Here is a 19,583-nt window from a genome sequence, read left to right as displayed (position 1 = left end):
AATCAATAATCCTTGCCCCCTCTCGCCAATCATCCTCGCCGCACGTTTGCGTGTGCGGAACATCGCAAATTACAGCCCGGGCTTGGGCTCACGCTGCTCTAATCCTCAAGCGGACCCGCCGGTTGCCTTGGGGGAGGGCGACGGATCTCATCGGTCCTCGCACCTCCCGCCGCTGAGCATGAATCATACCTGTCACTCCGACAAATGCCGCCCGCCCACTAACAACCAGACAGCCGTGTTTTTTATTGATCGGAAATCCAAACAACAGGAACTGTTCGACCACAGGTGGCAAGTAGTACTTAAGCACAGATACAGTGGCGCATTGGTTTTGACTTTCTCCAGCCTGTCAACCAGCAAGTCCAGGATGTCGAATCAAGCACAATATTCAAATGAAGCGTCGATTAAATGATTTTCTTGAGTCAATCAGGCCAGAAAGTCAACAAAGCTCACCGTTTAATGAAGCGAGGTGTCAATCAACCCAAATATGATGAGCAAGTGCAGGAAACCTCGTCCAGGTGCAGCATCTGGAGGCCATTAGCGCTCATGAATTGGTGTTAACGGGCATTAAGAGTTTATGGAGTCAAAGGGCGGGGCCGCTCTAATGATTGACGGGTAAGAGTGTCCAATGATAACTTTGCTTTCAAAATGTATTTTATGTTGAAAACAGAGTAGTGATTGATTTGCCTCGCCAAACCTATGTGAAGCAGGTGATGTCTGGCTACCCTAGTTAACGATTAATCTTGTTATGATTGTGCTTAGCAGCTAGCTTGTTCATTTAGCGTTTGCATTTCTGCCAATAAACATTTTAGATTTAGGTAAGTGTTTACAAATGCACAGTCCAACTTTCCTTGTCCTTTCTTTGCATTTCTGGATCTCTGTTTACGTTTACAGTTTATATGCTATCGTCATGCTAACACCTAGCTGTTACCTTAGCTTTTCTCTCATTCTGGATTTTGTATGTAATACAGAATAATTTTTATAAATGCGCTGTCTGACTTGCAATTTTTTTTTGCTAATTTGTAAATACGGTCATCCTCCTTAGCTATTCCTTTGCTAACTTGATGTTAGCACCTAGTATAGCTTAGCTTTTCTTCCAATACGTATTTTATATTTAATACACAGTATTGTTTACAAATATGTCACCCTGCCCTTTCTTTTCTGTGTCTGGTTATTTTAAGTTAATAATTTATTTTCCAGTTTCTAACTTCATGCTTACGACAAGCTAGCTTTTAGAGCCAAATAAGCTCACGTTAGCATGTAAACACACTATGTCGGTGTATCCACTCCTGGTTGATAAATTAGGTACAAGACGTACTGATATAAAGTTTATGCTGCTAAGTTGATCACATAAGCCCCCTTTTGCGCGGATAATAACTGTAGCGAAGCGCGATTAAATCTATTGTATGATAACGTATCTTCTCCAGGTCCCTTGTGTATGACGCTTAATTTATAAAAAAAAGTAATTTGGCTGGCTCTATCTGCGCTGATGCACTTTCTCTCCCATCAATAAGGAGCTGAGGCGGCTGCTGCTCGAGCGCTGCTCGGAAAATGAGAGCGGAATATTAAACGGGGAAAATACTCGCTGCACGTTCTCTCCTCCGTCTAACAATATGACTTTACATCGCAGCTATAAATGCCTAGCCCTGATTCAGCGCCGACTGAATATCTGATTTATTTTACATCTACTTCCAAGCAATTCGGATATAAACGGCCTAAGACATTATGAGTATATCCACATGGTTTAGTCTGGTCTGGACTGACTCTTGAGCCGCCATAGATTGCCCGAACAGTAGCTAGCGTAGCTGGGATTGAGAGCCTACTGTATGTCCAATTTATTTGACACTGGCTTTAAAGTAATTCAAATGTAAAGGCATGTAAAATGAAAAAATATGTACAATAATTCCATACACATGAGAAAAACAAACAAACACTAAATGCACTTCTGTGAGTCAAGAAGTTGATTTTAGTGCTAATCGTGACTCACATCTGCTAGCCAAAGACCAAACTGCACAGTTGCTGTTTACAGATTGCAATACATGTAAATAAAATACAAATATGTGAACACCGCTTCTGGAAGTTGTTTTAATGTGTAGAAAAGTACCAGAAAACATTTTCACATCTTTTATTTCAAGTCTGCACAAGCAAGAGTAAAACGCATGCACTATTATACATGCTCGAACCACTAATGGATCCCCCCCCCCCTCTTCATATCAGCGTAACAGCTCACAGCACATTTGGTTTGTTTCACTCAACAGGAGAAATTAATCACACACACACACTACATACAGGCTGGAGTGCATTAAGCCACTCGCGCACGCTGAGCTTGACGGCCATATTAGGACAACACAGTCGAGGCTCAGGTCGATGATGTTTGTTAACGTGTCAAACTTGGCTGTCATGGCAACTTGAGCAGGAAACAAGTCAAGTGATTACGCTGTGTGTGTGCGTGTGAATAAACTCAAGAGTTGTATCAAATTCTGACTGGTTGCTATGGTTCCTTTATTATTACTGTACCTTTCTAATGATTCCAGGGACTTGTGGCATCCAGTCAGGCACAGCGCCAGGATTTTTCCGCTCACAGGGCTAAATGGGGGCTTGACCGATAAGTACTATATAGGGGGCCTGAGAAAATAATTTACAAATATATTTTAGAATATAATATAAAATGGTGATGATTTCTGATGTGGCTGTCCACTATCGCCCTTGTGGCGCCATCCCTGGCTTTGACTCAAGATACCAAACGTGGTTTATTTTCCAACAGTAATAAACTAATATATGTTTTTAAACTTCACTAACTTTCTCAACATGTCATTTATCATAGCATTATAGTTTAATAATTTGTATTACAGTGTTAAATGTTTATTTTTTATTTAATTAATTCTTTATTTTGTCATTTTACTTAACTATTTTATTTAATATTTGTTTAATTTAATAATATTACTACTACTAAGAAGTTCAACTTGTGATGCACTTTTCATCTCTCACACGATTCTACTGCATTATAAGGAGGCCCTTTTGGCTGAAGTTACTAATAGTTTCATTTTCTGGAGAAGAAAAAAGCGAATTACTGTTTTTTTATTAATTAAAAACTAATTATTTGAAAACTATAGAAATAGATGAAAGGGGAAAGATTTACTTATTTACTCTTTGCTTAGAAACCCGCCTTTCTCCGCCCCTCCTTTCTCCTATTGGTAGACGCCACTGCTCTCCTTATCTGATTGGACAATCCCCCGCCCGTCACGTCTGTAAACGTGTAAACCCGGAAATGACTGCAAAACAGTGCTACGCTGGCGTTTTGCAAGAAATGAAGAGCAAAGTACAATAAAACGCCTTTTTTTGTTTGATTATTTTTGTTGACTCGCATGTCTATCAGCATTCCAGCTGTTGTCTCTTCTCCGGAGCGCCATAATAATAACTTTAAAGAACACGGACTATGTAAGTATTTTGGAAAATTCAATGTATTGAAACCCTTGTGGGGATGTCTTTTTTTGTGGCTTTTTAACTGTTGTGTGTATTTGTACAAAACTAAACATTAGGGACTCCTAACGGCTTTTCGTGCTATTCTCTCTGAATGCACACGTGTCTCCCATAAGAAGGCGTCATCTGCACGCTCCTTCAGTATGCAATTGTCTGTTGTTGTTTTTTTGGGGACAAATTTGACAGCTACCCACGTCCACAAACGCCACCTTCAAATAAACACCCACTTATGTTTGCAATTAATGTCGACAAATAAATGCCTCTTTACAAATAAGCATCCCCTTCCTTCAATATATATATATTTTTTTAAAAATGCCCAACAATGGGGAAATTGCAATAATAGATTGACAAGTTGGTGGTGATAATTACCATAATAAGTCCACAAACTGACACTTTAAAATAAACTCCTACTATTGTCAACAGTCAATAATACCACCTCTTTTCTAATACATGCCTCCTTTTATTACTTCAGGAAAATAATAGCAGAGCAGTGCCAATAAGTACCGTAGAACTAGAGACCTTCTTCAATTAGATACTTGGCACTAACTAAAAATAAATAGTTCTCTAATGAATACAACCAATTCCGAATAATAAGCAAAACACCATGTATTGGTACAGTTTAAATTGACAATAATGAATAGATTTTTTTTATTTCTACAATTAATTGATAAGTTGAATGATTCACCCTGTGACAAAAAATATTGTCCTCAAAATCTGCTGTAAATGCTTCTCTATTAGATGCATCATTGTTCTTTTTACAGCTGGAAAAAAGTGCCGCCAGTAGGTGGCTGTAATCCATTTATAGTAGCCTCATTTTCAAAAAGAAAGACACCTTTTTGTAAATATCTGCAGTTGAGTAAATACACCCCCTCCCTCCCCCTCCATACCCAACTACGATTCGAAGCAAAGTGGTCTTTCTGCTCAGATGCAAATATCTTCCTCTCATGCTAACACTTGGCTAATTAGAGCCACCCTGCCGTTTATTTTTGGCTCGGTAGAGCTGTTGAACTAATCAAAGGCGAGCTGTGAGCTGGGATGGGAATGTGGTGTCAATGAGATGGATCGCGAGTGTGCTCGCCGCCGAAAAGGTGATGAGAATGAATGGAATTGCACCTCGCAGATGTACGGAAATGAACCACATGTCACGTCTTTTGTTTTTCTCACCGTACGACTTGGCAGTGACGCATTCTCTTCCTGTCACGTTGCGAACCAAACAAAAGCTTCCATTTCATTTGAAAATTCTGCCCCCAAAGCAAGTTTGATCTCAAAAAAACAAAACGTGATCGTCATGTCATCGTCATGAGTTGACCAACAAAAAAAAGTCTCAAAAAGGCATTGACTACAACACGTTTGAGATAGCTATTTTATTTTAGGCTCATTGTGTGTTTAAAACAACCACATAACTGTACCTTAAAGTCTGCTAGCTTAATGCTAATATATCATGGGAAACCCCACAGACAGGCTAAGGAATAAGTGGGTAGCAATGTTGCGCACGTGTAGCAGAAGGAGCTGCACAATGTCCGATGAATTGTAGAAAAAACTGTTACACTATAATAGATTATCCTTTTTTTATATATAAAAAAAAAACATATTACAAATAATTTTGCCTTTTTGGGGGGTTCGAACAATTTTGGCATTTCCATTCATTCGTGTATTTTTTTTTCTAGCTGAAGAAGGAGAATGGGGAGGAAGGACGCAAGCGCCACCAACCTACCAGTCGATCAGTACAGGAAACAGATTGGTGGGTTTCCCTCTTTAAAAAGCGGCCATTTTAGATAGCAAAACTATAAAAAAAAATCATGAAAAATTATTTTTTGCAGGTAAGCAGGACTACAAAAAGACAAAATCAGTCTTGAAGGCTACGCGGCTCAAAGCGGATGCCAAAAAGAACTCGTCTGGATTCAGGGTGAGATTAAATGTCTTTAATCGATGTTGAAAAAAACTTAATTCAAGTTCCCGCGTGTTGCGATTGAGTGCAAATATAGCACTCTTGTTCACTTTCGGTGTGTGAATAATCGCTCGCCTTTCCTCATTAATGTTCCGGCCGTCCTGCCAGCGTTAGCGGGGGGATTAAACGCACGCCTGTGATGAAATGGTCATCTCTTTTAAGAATATGCATCGCAGAGACACGGCAGGGCCTCATTAAGCACGTCTTTAATCCAATTAGATGAGTCGCTATCTTGAAATATTGATACGGCTCGTGAATTATTCATGTTTTGACAAGAAGACAAGGAGAGTGTTGGATTAAAAATACCTCAGGGACGGACGGGGGAGGGTATTAAAGAGTCTCGGACCTTGTTGGCCTCACGTGGTGTGATGGCAAATTCAGCCTTGGTTTGGATTCAGGGCGAGGATTAAGTGTTCTCCAAGTGGTGGAAATAACACTTGCACCTCACATGCAAAATACCGATGATTAGTTAACAAATAATCGATTCCATGTTGCACATTTAATTTCACTCTAATATGAACCTAGAAATGTTCTCCATTTATCGCATTTTAGTTGACAACCTCAGTTTCAGGGTTTCGAGGTTCAGTTTTGGGGTTAGGCTCACGATTGGGATTAGATTTGAAGGGTTAAGGGTTATGTTTTCTCCTTAAATTCTCCTTCTGCATCATCCACGCCTGTCTTCCTCTCCTCCCTGCCTTGTGGAGGCATCTGGCCTCCCTCCCTCCGTGTAGCGCCAACCCGACGTAGCGGCATGAGGAGTCAGCAGCTGCCAGGACAGCCTGTCTGGCGGCTGTGCTGCTAGCGGGGCCGTCTGGACCACTTGGCATGGAGAAGCATGGAGAGAGAACGAAAGCGAGCGTGCTAGACGGGCGGGACTTTTGCTACCGCAACTGTGATCGGTTGCCGAAACTTGACGCGTGCTGAGGACGCACAAACACACGAGTTGGTGTTAGTAGCGAGAGGTGGGCCATGATAATATGGTGGAATTCCACCAGTCTAACATTTGTAGTTGACATGAAGTGGCACTCGCTTGCTGCCTAAATGGGCTGCAGAAGAACACGTAACAGTAGATAAATGATCACTACCTGCAAACATGTAAGGTTAAAGTGATAACCAAGTGTGTTTAAGACAATTTTGCAAGACTGACCCAACTAGTTTGCTGCCAAAACGGGTTGCTAAAGACCCAGAAATGGGAGCGGAATCTCTCCAGCACTATCTACAAACATAGATGTTGTGATGAAGCAGAACCCTCCCACCCCCCCCCCCCCAAAAAAAAGTTTGGTGTTCATGAAAATAAGTTATCATCACAGCACTATAATTTAGACCTAACAAGTTTGCTGCTTAAATGGGTTGCAGAGGAACACGTAACAGGAAATAAATGATCTGTTGCACCTACAAACATTCAAGGCTAAGGTGACAACAAAGTTTGTGTTGGACTATTTTGCGAGACTGCCCGAATAATTAAGGCAAATTTGCTGCCTAGATGGGTTGCTGACAAAAACAAAATAATAGTGTTTTGATGCACAACTTGCCACAAAGAGAGCCAAGTTTAATGTTGTACATTTTGAGACATTGAAACCGAACAAGTTTGCTGCCTAAATGGGTTGCTGAAGACCACATAACAGGAAATAAATGATCTGGAGCACTGCACTACATACATGTAAGGCTAAAATGATAACCAAATTTGGTGATGGACAATTTTGCAAGACTGACACAACTAGTTTGCTGCTTAAACGGGTTGCAGGAGAACCAGAAACAGGATGGGAATGATCTCCAGCACTACCTACAAACATAGTGATAGTAAAAACACATTTGGTTTTGTACATGTTGTGGTTTTGAGACCCAACTAGTTTGCTGCCTAAACGGGTTGCTGACAAAGAAACAAAGAGAAAATGAATGATCTGTAGTACTGCTTACTAACTTGATATGTTAATGGTGAACCCCGATTGATATCAGACAATTTAGAGACCGACCGCTTGTTGGCTGCCTAAACGGGAAGTAGAAAAGTTCCTCCGCGTTGGTTTGAAGATGTTTATTTTTTTGGGTTTTTAAATGTGCCTCCTCTGTTGCCATGGCCCACTTTGCAGCATGACTCGTCGCCTCTTGTTCTTCTCTAGCAAGCCCCAATCAGCTTTTTTTTTCCCTCTCTTTTAAGCCCTCCAAGCTCTCCAACGCTGATGAGAAAGTTTGTTTGCTAATGACATTGGGCGGATAAAAAAACAAGTTGAAAAAGTCAGAGTGGCCCTAATGAAAATGGAGCTGATGAAGATTGTTTCGTTTAATGAACGCGCAGCGGCGGCGCCGGCACTCGTCGTCAAGTGGACGCCACTCGTGTGGAAAGGGACAATTAAACAATAGAAGGGCAAAAAAATGGGTCATTTCTCCTTTTGAGTTTGTGATTGCAGCGAGACTCTTAAGTTGAGATGAGCGCCGAATATTCGCGTCCTGACAAATGCGGCGAAAGGACGTCGCGTGCGTGCGTGCGTGCGTACGTGCGTGCGTGCGTACGTGCGTACGTGGCCACCCTCGCTGAGGAAACGCGCCAGTCGTCGTTCTTGACAAGCGTCGCTATTGATGGTCAATTTTTTTTTTCAATATTTACTTTTTCAATCAAGCACAGCAGGCAAACTGCTATTTAAATGTACTTTTCAAAAATAATTTGTTTTTTTTAACTACTTGCTAACTTATTTACTTATTTAGTTACTTATTGAACATATTTACTTAGCTCACATTGTACTCTATTACCTCCTGTGTACTTATTTACTTATGTATTGGAAAATGTAACTTTTTTACTATGATATTTACTTATTGTATCTACTTATTTTCTCAATTCTTTCCGTAGATAAATATTATTTGACCAGTCTATTTATTTCTTTACTTCATAAGTCTTCTTACTGCAAACGTGTACTTGTACTATTTACTTACTTTACCTTTACTTATTTACTTAGTCCTTACTGCTATACGTACTTACTGTACTTCCAAATATAACTAACTTTTGCACCTGGGTATTTATTGACAGTACTACTTAGTCATTCACTTAAGTTCTTCCTTACTGTACTTATTTAATGACTTATTTTTTTTCTTATCATATGTATTATTGTCATTACGCTTTTACTAACTGTACTTAATAATTTACTTATGTACTTCCTTACAGTAATTAATAAGTTGTTTACTGTTTTCTCACTGCACTTGTTTTCTTATATACTTCCTTTCCAAATGTAAACGTATGTACTTTTTTATCCAATGTCTTATTGTACTTTGCTTATTTATTCTTTCTTATTGTGCGAAGAAATATGGCGACTTACCAATTGACAAATTTTTATATAGTGCAAAGTTATCAGTTTGGCAAATGGTCTATACTCACAAATCACAAAGTGACGTCCTGCAAGGATGAATAACCCGAGTGACAAAATGTCTTTTGTCTTCCCAGGACGCCTTACTGGTGGTGGTGGCCATCTTGTTCTTCGTCGTGTGCGTCTACGCATTTTTCTACCTCAACCTGAGCAACGAGATTAACATGGACGTGGACGTGGACTGAAGTCGGACTTCGTAGTCGACGGATAACAGGAAGTGATGTCGCCAGTCTTCCAGACACTTCATTAGGTACACCCCTGCCATCGAGAGGAAGTGTATTTCATCGTTCGGCTTGTCACAATATGTCGCCGGCATAGATAGATAAAAACAACAAAAACTTTATTATTTGTAGTAAATATGTGCCCAAGTTTTCATGCGATTTGTTTTTCAACAACTCAAGGCAATAACCAGCCTGCCAGTCTGCTCGGCAACCGTCCGGGAACATCGCTGCCACGCATCCTTTGAAAGGTCAGACATTCAAAATAAAAGCACGCAGTATAACAACACAATTTCGCCCAAATAGTTTGCCTGATGCTGGCCTTGCTTTTATTTTGAAAGCCTGACTTTTGAAAGGATGTTACTCCGATGTTGCCAAGCAGATGGGAGAGTTTTTATTGCCGCGAGTTGGTGAATGAAAGCTCGCATTGTGGCGCTCGCCTCGTTGTCTGTTGAACCATTTTTTTACACAACGCAACGGAAAGTTCCGAGTGACAGCCATTCGATTAAAAAAAATCGCACCGGCAGCTCTCTCCCCGTCCTCGCCATCTTTTATTACGCCATCAGTAGTCCTAAAAAGGTTTTCCTCTTATCTATTTCATTATCATTTATATTTTTTCCACACTGTATGAAAACCAGTAGTTATTTTCTGAAAATTTTATTTTTGCGAACATTTGTGGGTGTCTGAAATGGATTGGTTGGATGCACATTATTTCCTATGGCAAATATGGTTTTGAATTTGACTGACTAGAATAGACTGATCACAAAAACCGAGGTTCCTCTGCAAATAATCATTTTTGTGAAATCAAATGGAGGGGGGAAAAAAAGTGAAAGCATGATTTCCCGCAGCACAATAGCTGGGAAGCGCTAACCCTGCTGGTCTTCCGAAGTCATTCCGCGGAGTCACGTCCGCTCTGAGGAAAAATGTAAATCTCTCGTCGCGGCACAGGAGACAATCACTTTTCCCGTCGCGTCTCCGCCGCACCTCCCACTTCCCCGCCCCGGCGGAGACGCGCGAGATTGGAATCCGTGCGTGGAATAGCGATGGCCGCGTTTCTACCTGGATTAGCATCGCAAATACGTCGCTTTCATTTGAATGCCGGGGACGCCACGGCGGACGGGAACATTTATGCGGCGGGCCGACCCTTAAGGACGACGACGCGTCAATGCCTTCTTTATCCCGGCCGTGAGCGCTCTCCCATGACCCCTTGACCCCCAGTTAAAGACTGCATGTCAAAAGGAGCATTATGATAAGCGAGTAGGCTTTTAGCCGCACACCCCTGCTGCATCCTCTTCAGTCGCTCGCATGAGCAACAATAAGACAAGTCACCGTAATAGACTTTCAAGACATTCTCCATAATGCCCTAACAACCGTGACCGATGCTTTATTGATATGACTGATTTACACATGCCAGACAATTCATTAGGTACACCTCCTTAAGATATAAGCCTTCACCCTTCAAACTGCGGCGGGGTATTATAACCCTTGTTGGGTTATTTTTAACCCAGCTGTTTTATGGCTGTTCTTGTATTGGAGCTGCATTGGAAGGAAAATAAATATTGCAAAATTACAATGGACAGAGTCTTTGTTACAAGAAAAACATTGAAGATAAAGTTGAGAAAAAAATTCCTAGGTAAGCTAAAAGCTGTAAGGTAATTTCTTCCTCCCCCCAAAAATTGCAATAATAATAAAATAAAATCCTTTTTGCAACTTGCAACTACAAGGAAAGTCTTATTTATGAGGGAAAAAAATCAGAAAGACATGCACATATATTCAAAACAATAGTCGTAATTTTTCAGGATTAAAAAAAAAAAAAAACTCCTGAGGTACAATAAAATATTCAAAGAAAATCGTAATGTTACAAGAAAACGTATGTCTTCGGAAAATATATAGAAAATAGTCCCAATCTTTTGCGAAAACTAATAGATGTAATGTTAGATTTTTTTTGGGAAAGTTATAGCATGAAAATAATTCACCTAAAAAGAAATTTTTCGGAAAACATCTTAACAAGAAAAAAAAAGTTGCAATTACAAAAACAAAATGTAATGTCATAAGAATACAGCAAATTATGGATTTTTTTTTAAAGTTACCATATTATGCAATAAAAAAAAAAAGACAATAAAATAATATTTTGAGAATTAATAAAACAGTTTTGCTGTATTCAAATGACATTTTCCAGTGTGGCCCTGTCCCGCCTTATTATTCTGCTTGATTGGGTTGTCGACTGAGTGTGACTTAAATTTTTATCCTTTTGTATTTGTAAAATTATTTATCTGTTTGTAATACATTTAATAAGAATAAAGCAACTTTTCCTGAAATGTGTTTCCCCCCCCCCCCCCCCCCCCACTCGTACTTTTTCTGCCTCATTGTCATTGAAGTTTTTATTTATTTTTTTATTTTTACTGCGCCGCAGTTAAAAGCAGGTGTAGTCATTATCTTCAGCTCTTAAAAGGTAATGGATATTACAACCTATAGCGTCTATTTGCTTTTTATGGCCTTCCCATTATTCTCTTTCACGTCGCTTCATTTCCAAGCTATAAACGTGTAAGTCACGGCTGGTTTAGTATCTTGTATTAACGTCCTCGCTGGCGTGTGGCCGTCTGGTAAAGGACGTCGGGTGGTCCGCGTTAACGGAAGGACAAAAACGTCTCGTTGGATATGATGCAAATGTTTTTTTCCGCAACACTTGGAGGCTCATCAAAGTGGCAAGAATGGGACTGATTGGTACTTTGTGTTAATAAATCCAAGCAACATTGAAAAATGTCTTCGCGTGCTATTAGCTTGCATGTTTAGCATGAGTAAATAGAACAATCCACACCGAGTGGACCGTCGTTACTTTGTGCTAATGAACCAAATAAAAACACCGTCTATAAAGTTTGTAATATTTGTTTGCTCCGTTACGTGCTGCTCCTCTTCCTTGTTCGACTTTAGCGCTTAAACCTGACTCGGCTAATCGTCGTTTTTGTGCAAATGAGCCAAATTGAAAAAAAAGTAACAAATGAAAGGTAAAATGGTGCTCATTAGTCATCCGGAATGTGTCGCCAAGAGTCTTTCGACGGGTGACGCCATCAAAAATGTTCTCACGCGCTGCGCTCGCTTGCTAGCGTCCGGGCTAGCTGCGATTTACGTCCGACATAAACAAACCAACGTGTGTGTTTCGTCACATTTGTCATGTGAACAGAAATGAGCTCACTCTTTATCTCGACTATTAGTGTGCCAGGTTCGTGCGTGCTGCCCAGTCGGTTCCCATGAATGTGTGTACGTGTGTGTGTGTGTGAAGTGGTTAGCGTGCCTATGGCTATGCCCCAGTAGAGCGCTAACAGTCGTCTCTCTGACGGACCAGCTAAGGAGCGAAGAAGGGTCAGTACCGCCAGGAGCTCATTTAGGCCCCCATCCCCTCTTCAAACTAAGTAAATACATTAAATAAAATTATAACTTGTAATAAAAAAACCCTAATATGAAACAGATTCCTAGTATCAATGAGTAAATAGTAAACGGTATGTATCTTACAAAACAACCTGATATAGTGAACATATTACAAACATACATTTACATCGGTAAATCCTGGTTCATGTAAATACAGAAAAAGATAAACATATGTTACACATATCACCAACATAATCCGTATATGAGTAAGTACAGTGAAATATTTTTGGAACAATACGTAGTACATAGTAGTGTGTGTGTGTGTGTGTGTGTGTGTGTGTGTAATGGTTATGTTCCCTCGCGTCTCCCGCGCAGGTGCTCAACAGGTGTCCTCTCGGATACCCGTCGCTCTCCATTTGCTTGTCTGTCCCCGTGTATTTGCACACGTCCACCATTGTGTTGTTGACGGAGGAACACCTGGGCCTCGCTGCACCTGGGCCCGTTGCCCAGACACCACACACACACACACACACACGCACACGCACGCGCACGCACACGCACACGCACTGGAACACAGCCAGTTCCTGTTGCGGGATAAAGGCAGGAAGCGGCAGCTGTCACCCGATCCGACAATTCCCCAGTGAATCCACCATCTGAGTGCGTCTCACCTGAGAGCTTAAGTAGACCCGGAAGTGATCAAACCTTTTGTCTTTTCTGATACTGATACGACCTTTGAAGACGGAACAATTGCTGGCTTGGTTTTATCTTTTACTGCACTGCAAGAAAAATATGTTTTTGGGGGAAAGGGGCTTCTGATACTACCTCTGAAATATTGAAACGGACTATATGCACAGTTAATGATGGACTTATGGCTAATACGTTTCTGATTAACTCATTCACTGCCGTTGACGGCTATAGACGTCAAAAATTCATTTGAACTATTTTTAGTTAAAAAAAATTCCCACTTTTGTTAACAAAAGTATGAAAACCTGGAATATTTTTTTTGTATTAGAACAGATATAAAATGTGTGATTAATCGTGAGTTAACTAGTGAAGTCATGCGATTTATTACGTTTAAAAATTGTAATCGCCCAACGCCCCTAATTTTTTATAATTTTTTTCTTAAAAAAAACGTTACTAAAAATTTAAAATATATATATTTTTTTAAAGAAACAAATTATTTAAAATTAAGAGCATCAGGCGGTTAACATTTGTAATCGTAATTAATCGCATGACTTCACTAGTTAACTCATGATTAATCACAAAAGGACCTCATTGTTGGTTGCGGCCAAAATGTTCTGCTTCTCAAATTTGTAAGTTTCAACAAAGAGCATGATGAGAAAAATAATACCAAAAGAATTGTCTTGTAAATAGTGATCTTGCAAATTTCTTAGTCTGAGATGAGACTTAAAAACTCTACTTGTCTTCAAATGTGAGGTGAAAGTTCTCCAAGGATCTTTTCCAAATCTTCTCAAAGTCTTTTCTTCTCAACTTTTCCTTTTTGGTACTTTCAGTCGTTAGGTGGAAAATTGCAGGGCCAAATCAGTCCCTCTATCAGGTGTCGGTTTTACACAGAAAGGCAACATGAGGAAATTCCGGCTCCGGCTCCGACCTGTGAAAGTGGAACATTTTCCAACTTGAGTTTGTATTCCGTCCCCAAAAATCGACCTCCGAAGGCAAAGCAAAGCGAGCAGAGAAGACGGATGAGCGACGGGGAAGACGGACGGCCTCCGTCTCCTCGGACCGTCTATCATCTGCCCCCCTTTCTCTTCCCGCGTCCTCGTTAATGAGGTGATTGATGTTCACAACGCCGGCTTATTGTTCCGCGGATGCAATTAAGGGGGGGCACCATTACCACTTTATTGCACGTCCGTGTTGATTTAAGAATAGAACGACTTGGGCCCAATTCCCATTTATTGCCTATATACAGCCAATATCCTTGCTTTTATTTTATCTACTGTCAGTTGATGTGATATATTTGTCCAAAATGACTCCAATCCGATATCATAAACTAGGACCGGAATTTCAGCCGCGTGGCCAGACATCCCGTTCATATCGGCTTGCTTGGCTTTCTCGACTCTCTGTAGTGAAAACAAACAATTTAGCCGCTAAGCTTCCTTAAACGCGATGCTCGCTCACTCTCTGGAACAGCGACTCGTCGAGAGGAGGAAGATCGTCTTTCGGTTTCCGACGGAAACCATCGGTTGGCCGCGTTGCCCTCGGGTCTTCCCGGTGCTCGCCGGTGCGGAACATTTGCTGACCGCTCTTTGCTCGCGACGCAATGGACGACAGTCGTCGAAGGATATGACAAACAAATGCATTTGTGGAGGTTTTACAGCTTGATTAGATGGAATGAGGAGGACAGTTGAGCTTATTGAACTTAAAAAAAAAAAAATATATATATATATTAAAAAGAAGAAACATAATTACATGGAAAAAAATTATTTATGAAAGTCAGATATTTTTATAGAAAATGTTTTCAGTATTTATTTTATTTATTTATTTATTTTAGTTTTAAGGAAATCTAATTCTTTGGGAAGTCATCACTGTAGTAACGTTTTTATTAATTAATTAAATTTTAACCAGAAAAGTTACTTTTACGAAAACACTGGATTTTTGGGGGGGAGGGGAAGGGAAACATTTTATTTAAAAAAATCGACATACCAAATTAAGAGAAAATACTACTCCAAAATGTATATTTTCTCGAGAGTATTTTTTATTTTTTTGGGGCGCAAGAGTGATATTTTTTCTAATCATATTTATTTGATTAAAAAAAAAAAGCAATCTATTTGGGGAAAAAAAGAGGCTTTTTAAGTAATATTTCCTGGGTGTTAAATAATTGTAATGGATTTTTTTACAGGAAAAAAAAAATTGGGGTGGGGAGAAACATTTTCTCTTTTTTATTATTTTTTTTATTGAAAAAAAATCGACATACAAAAAATTTATGAGAGAGAAAGGAGAAAATATTACGCAATACCCCCCCCCCCCCCCGTTCCCGAGAGTATTAATAAAAAAAAATTGAGCAAGTGAGTGAGATTTTTTTCTAAGAATATTTCTTTGATTAAAAAAAAAAGGAAGTTTTTTTTAAGTTATATTTCCTGGGTGGAAAATGATTTTAATGTAATTTTTATTTTTTACAGAGAAGTATTTCTTTTTTTTTGAAAGAAAAAATACCTAATGAGTATCACAAGGTTGCATATTTTTATAATAAAAATGCACCATTTTACAATGTCATTTTAAACGTTAAAATACATGTAGGCACTTTTTCCTCATGAAATTCCCACTTGAATCGCTTTAAGCAATTGCTTATTGAAATTTTTTTTCTCCCAGATTCAAAACAATTGATCTCAGTTGACCGGATTGTAATTTGCGTTGTATCCATTTCCGTTTGGCAGGCGACGGCGTCGCCTTGACGAGTCCTCGCTGTTGTTTCTCATCTCCACGTTGATGTTGCGGAACGTTTGCGAATGGGCGAGAGTCTCTTTTAGAGTGTTTGCAGAGGGTCATTAAGAGCACACTCTCGCTCAGAAGACTTTGAGGCACTAACCTCCCTAAGTGGGGGGCCACTCGCCACACACTGGCCCCTCTGTGAGCCCGGCGGCGACCACTCCATCCGCGGGTCAGCCCCAGTCAAGGCGGCCGTCAGTCATTCCCCCGTCGGGCTTTCAGCCAAACGCTCGTGTCAATGGCCGCTTAGATGTTTGACACCAAAAACAATAAAGGGACTTCTGAGGCTCAGTTGGGGGCGCATGTGCCAATTCATTAGGTATGCTGGGATTGACAAATTGCCTGCAATAAATTGCAAGCTGTGTCCGCCACAAAGAAGTGAAAGGGTTATGCTGGAAAGAAAACAATTTGATTACATGGAATAAGGCTTTTTTTTTTTTGACTAAAGTTGTTTTTGCTCACATTTTGATAAAAAGGTGGGGATTAATTTTTTTAAAATAATTTTATGTAAAATGCAGTTTTCCAATGAAAAATGTCATAAAAAGTGTAATTTTATGTAATAATAGTAATAGTAACATTAATCACAATTTTACATCGAAAATGCATTTTTCAAGGGGAACATTTCGGAATTGGGATGTTGGAATTGAGAAAAAAGTTGTGTGAAAAAAGAAAACAAGTCATATTTTGAGACTAAAATTGTAATCATATGGGAAAAAAATAGATGTTTAAAAAAAAAATAGCTATAATATGAGATAAATTTAGTGTATTTCTCCACTGAAAAAAAGGTGCAATCTTATAAAATTATAAATCAAATCACAATTTCAAGACAGGTTTCAAAATGATGGCATTTTGGAAATTTACTTGTTACATGTAATTTTTCCAAGAGTACAAATACAAATGTAAATATGATATTCTTGTAATAAACATGCTTTTTTTTCCGTGAACAATTGAGACTTTTGCTTGCCTTTATTTTTGTACAATTATGACTTTTATCAAATAGATCATCTTTCGCGTGCCCCCTACGCTCGACGCTCGTAACGTGTCAAACGAAGAGATGCACTGGACACTAATTCCTTGAAAATTATGAGTGGGCCCAGCATTTTCCCAGGTCAGTAAAATGGAGGAATAAAGCCTTCAAAATGACCATAAAATAAATCAACACCTCCGTAAAAGCGTTCAATAAAAAGCCGACGTTGTAATTCTGCTGATTTACGTCACGGTCGTTACATTGAACCGCTTTAGTTAGGCGTGTACATACTTGACACGGTTTGTATTTGATAAAAAATTGTACCAGAGAGCGCGTGCAACACTTTTTTTACGGTCGGCAGATGCGAGCGGTTTAAGAGATTGCGTTGAGCGCGTCGTACCTCGACACGTGATGGATGTCCTCACAAGATGTCCGCTCGCTCGCGGCGATGCGCTTTGACATTGGCTTTATAAGTCACGTTTACGTCCCCCCCCACCCCCCCTGCAGGGAAGGTAAGGTCTTGGTTAAAGCTTTTATGTCGCGCTGCGTTTTCCGTGACGGAAGCCAACTTAAAAAAAAATGTTTACAAAAATTATAAAACAGTCGAGTCTAACTCATTCACTGCCATTGACGTTGTATCGAAGTTTAAACATTTTTCCACTTTTGTTAACAAGAATATGAAAACCTATATTTTTTATTGTACATTTAGAACAGCTATAAAATTTGTGATTAATGGTGAGTTGTGAGTTTTTTTTTTAATCTAGGTTTTCCCGAAATTTTTTCCCCCACTTTTGTTAACAAAAGTATGAAAACCTGGAATATTTGTTTTGTATTAGAACAGATATAAAATTTGTGATTAATCTTGAGTTAACTAGTGAAGTCATGCGATTAATTACAATTACAAATTTTAACCACCTGATGCCCTTAATTTTTAATAAACTTTTCTTTAAAAAAATTATTTTTAATTTTGAATAATGTTTTTTTTTTTTTTTTAAAGAAAACAATTATTAAGAATTAGGGGCGTCGGGCGATTACAATTCTTAAACGTAATTAATCACATGACTTCACTAGTTAACTCACGATTAATCACAAATTTTATATCTGTTCTAATACAAAAAAATATTCCAGGTTTTCATACTTTTGTTAACAGAAGTGGGAATAATTATGAAAAATTCGGGAAAACCTAGATAAAAAAAACAAAAACTAGATACAAATAAATAAATAAATACAGAATCGCCTGACGCCCCGAATTTTTCATAATCTTTAAGTCGCGTCAGGTGATTGAAATGTTTCATTAATCACACATTTTATATCTGTATTTATTATTTTTTTTTAATCTAGTTTGTTTTTTATCTAGGTTTTCCCGAATTTTTCATAATCTTTAAATCGCGTCAGGCGATTAACATTTTTAATTAATCATACATTTTATCTCTGTATAATTTTTTTTAAATCTATGGTTTTCATACTCTTGTTAATAAAAGTGGAAAACATTATAATGAATAAAGTAAATAAAGTGATAAAACTAATAGAAATAGTCCAAATACATTTTTGACGTCTATAGCCGTCAATGGCAGTGAGGATGCGCCTTCTTGTCAAACGTGTTGGTGGAAATATGAACTGGAATAGTTATGACACTAAATAAACTAATGACACTAACTTATTATAGGTTCAGTGTCTTTTGATAACTGTTGAAATGGTCGTAATCATTTGGAGTGTTTTTCTTTTGGATATTGAGCGGCTTTGCACAAAGTGTGCTTTGCGTGCAAGGCAGCGGCGCCTTTCAGCAGCCAATCAGCCCAACGGGCCATCCATCGCTCTGCAGCCGATTTGGCAAATTGCCGCCCAAAGTGCATCCACAGTTCAAATTGCTCACTTTTTGCACATAATGCCGAGGCTAAGTCATTGTCAATAAACGCAAGCGGGCCTTTTTTTCTTATTCAGACCCGCGTTTGCGCAGCACAATGGCCGCCGCCGCCAGTAAATTGCGAGCGGCGCTCGACTAGGACGCTGCGGGAATCCTATATGGGCTGTTTTTGTTCGGCTCGTCGCCAACGACGCATTTCGCCATCGGTGGCGGAGGGGTCGCTTGCTGCCGCGTTAGTTGCTGCTGTGCCGTACTTTGTCATTAACTCATTCACTGCTTTTGACACGTAAACGTGTCAATGACTTTTTTTTTTTTTCCAACGAGGTTAGATGGGGGAGAATCTGATTATGCTCCAATGACATCACAGCCCCATTTTATATGAAATAAACAGTTTGAGAATCCATGCGAGTAATGGTTGCAATTTGTGAAACCTACATTTTTCTACTGTCGATTATAAAAGAACGGGAAAAGGAAAAAAAGGAGTCTATTCTATTATTTGGCATATATAATTGTTGACCATATCGTGTGGGTATTGAAAATTTTACAATTTTCAAAAATGGCTGCCAATCGTGTAGTTTTGGAGAGATAAAAAAGTAAAAAGCATCGGTTTTTGTTTTGTAAAAAAAAAAAGGCACGATTTCCTCATCATTGATCCGCGGTCGGTTCGGATCAGGCCCCACGTTTGGATCGTGCACGATCCGCGGATTGGTTGGTGGTGGTGGTGGTGGTGGTGGGGGGGGGGGGGGGGCAATACAACAGTACAAATTGACCCAGGAAGTTGGATCAGATTGACCGAAATTGTGGATTGGTCCCTTTTTGACCCAAACTGGGTTATTTTTGATGCAACTGTTCTAAGAGAGAAGACTTGTTCTACGATGAAAAGTGATGCATTAAAGAAAAAATGTCACAGTTGCGGAATTGAGTCATCAAATTTGTGATTAGT

The 19,583-nt window shown here is 39.4% G+C and overlaps 1 protein-coding gene across 3 annotated transcripts in view; it reads left to right on the top strand.

Annotated features, from left to right (window-relative positions):
* Positions 1 to 19,583, top strand: part of triqk (triple QxxK/R motif containing) — an 81,179-nt gene that overhangs the window by 33,034 nt on the left and 28,562 nt on the right. Inside the window, exons 1-4 of one of the 3 annotated variants that reach the window (XR_015091093.1) lie at positions 3,258 to 3,435; positions 5,145 to 5,218; positions 5,298 to 5,383; positions 8,856 to 9,028. Coding sequence is in view for 2 of the 3 variants with exons in the window: in XM_086062059.1 (XP_085918185.1) it covers positions 5,158 to 5,218; positions 5,298 to 5,383; positions 8,856 to 8,963 (255 nt within the window). In the remaining variant the exon portion in view is untranslated. Of the gene's footprint in view, positions 1 to 3,257; positions 3,436 to 5,144; positions 5,219 to 5,297; positions 5,384 to 8,855; positions 11,315 to 19,583 lie in introns of those variants that run through there. The other 2 variants (XM_086062058.1, XM_086062059.1) reach the window with 2 other exon arrangements.

The sequence above is a fragment of the Leptonotus elevatus genome, chromosome 19, assembly GCF_054856555.1.
Source record: "Leptonotus elevatus isolate MCC_2025b chromosome 19, RoL_Lele_1.0, whole genome shotgun sequence".
Classification (NCBI taxonomy): Eukaryota; Metazoa; Chordata; class Actinopteri; order Syngnathiformes; family Syngnathidae; genus Leptonotus; species Leptonotus elevatus.
Note: the sequence above shows the minus strand (reverse complement) of the source record. Positions and strands in the feature narration are given on the sequence as shown.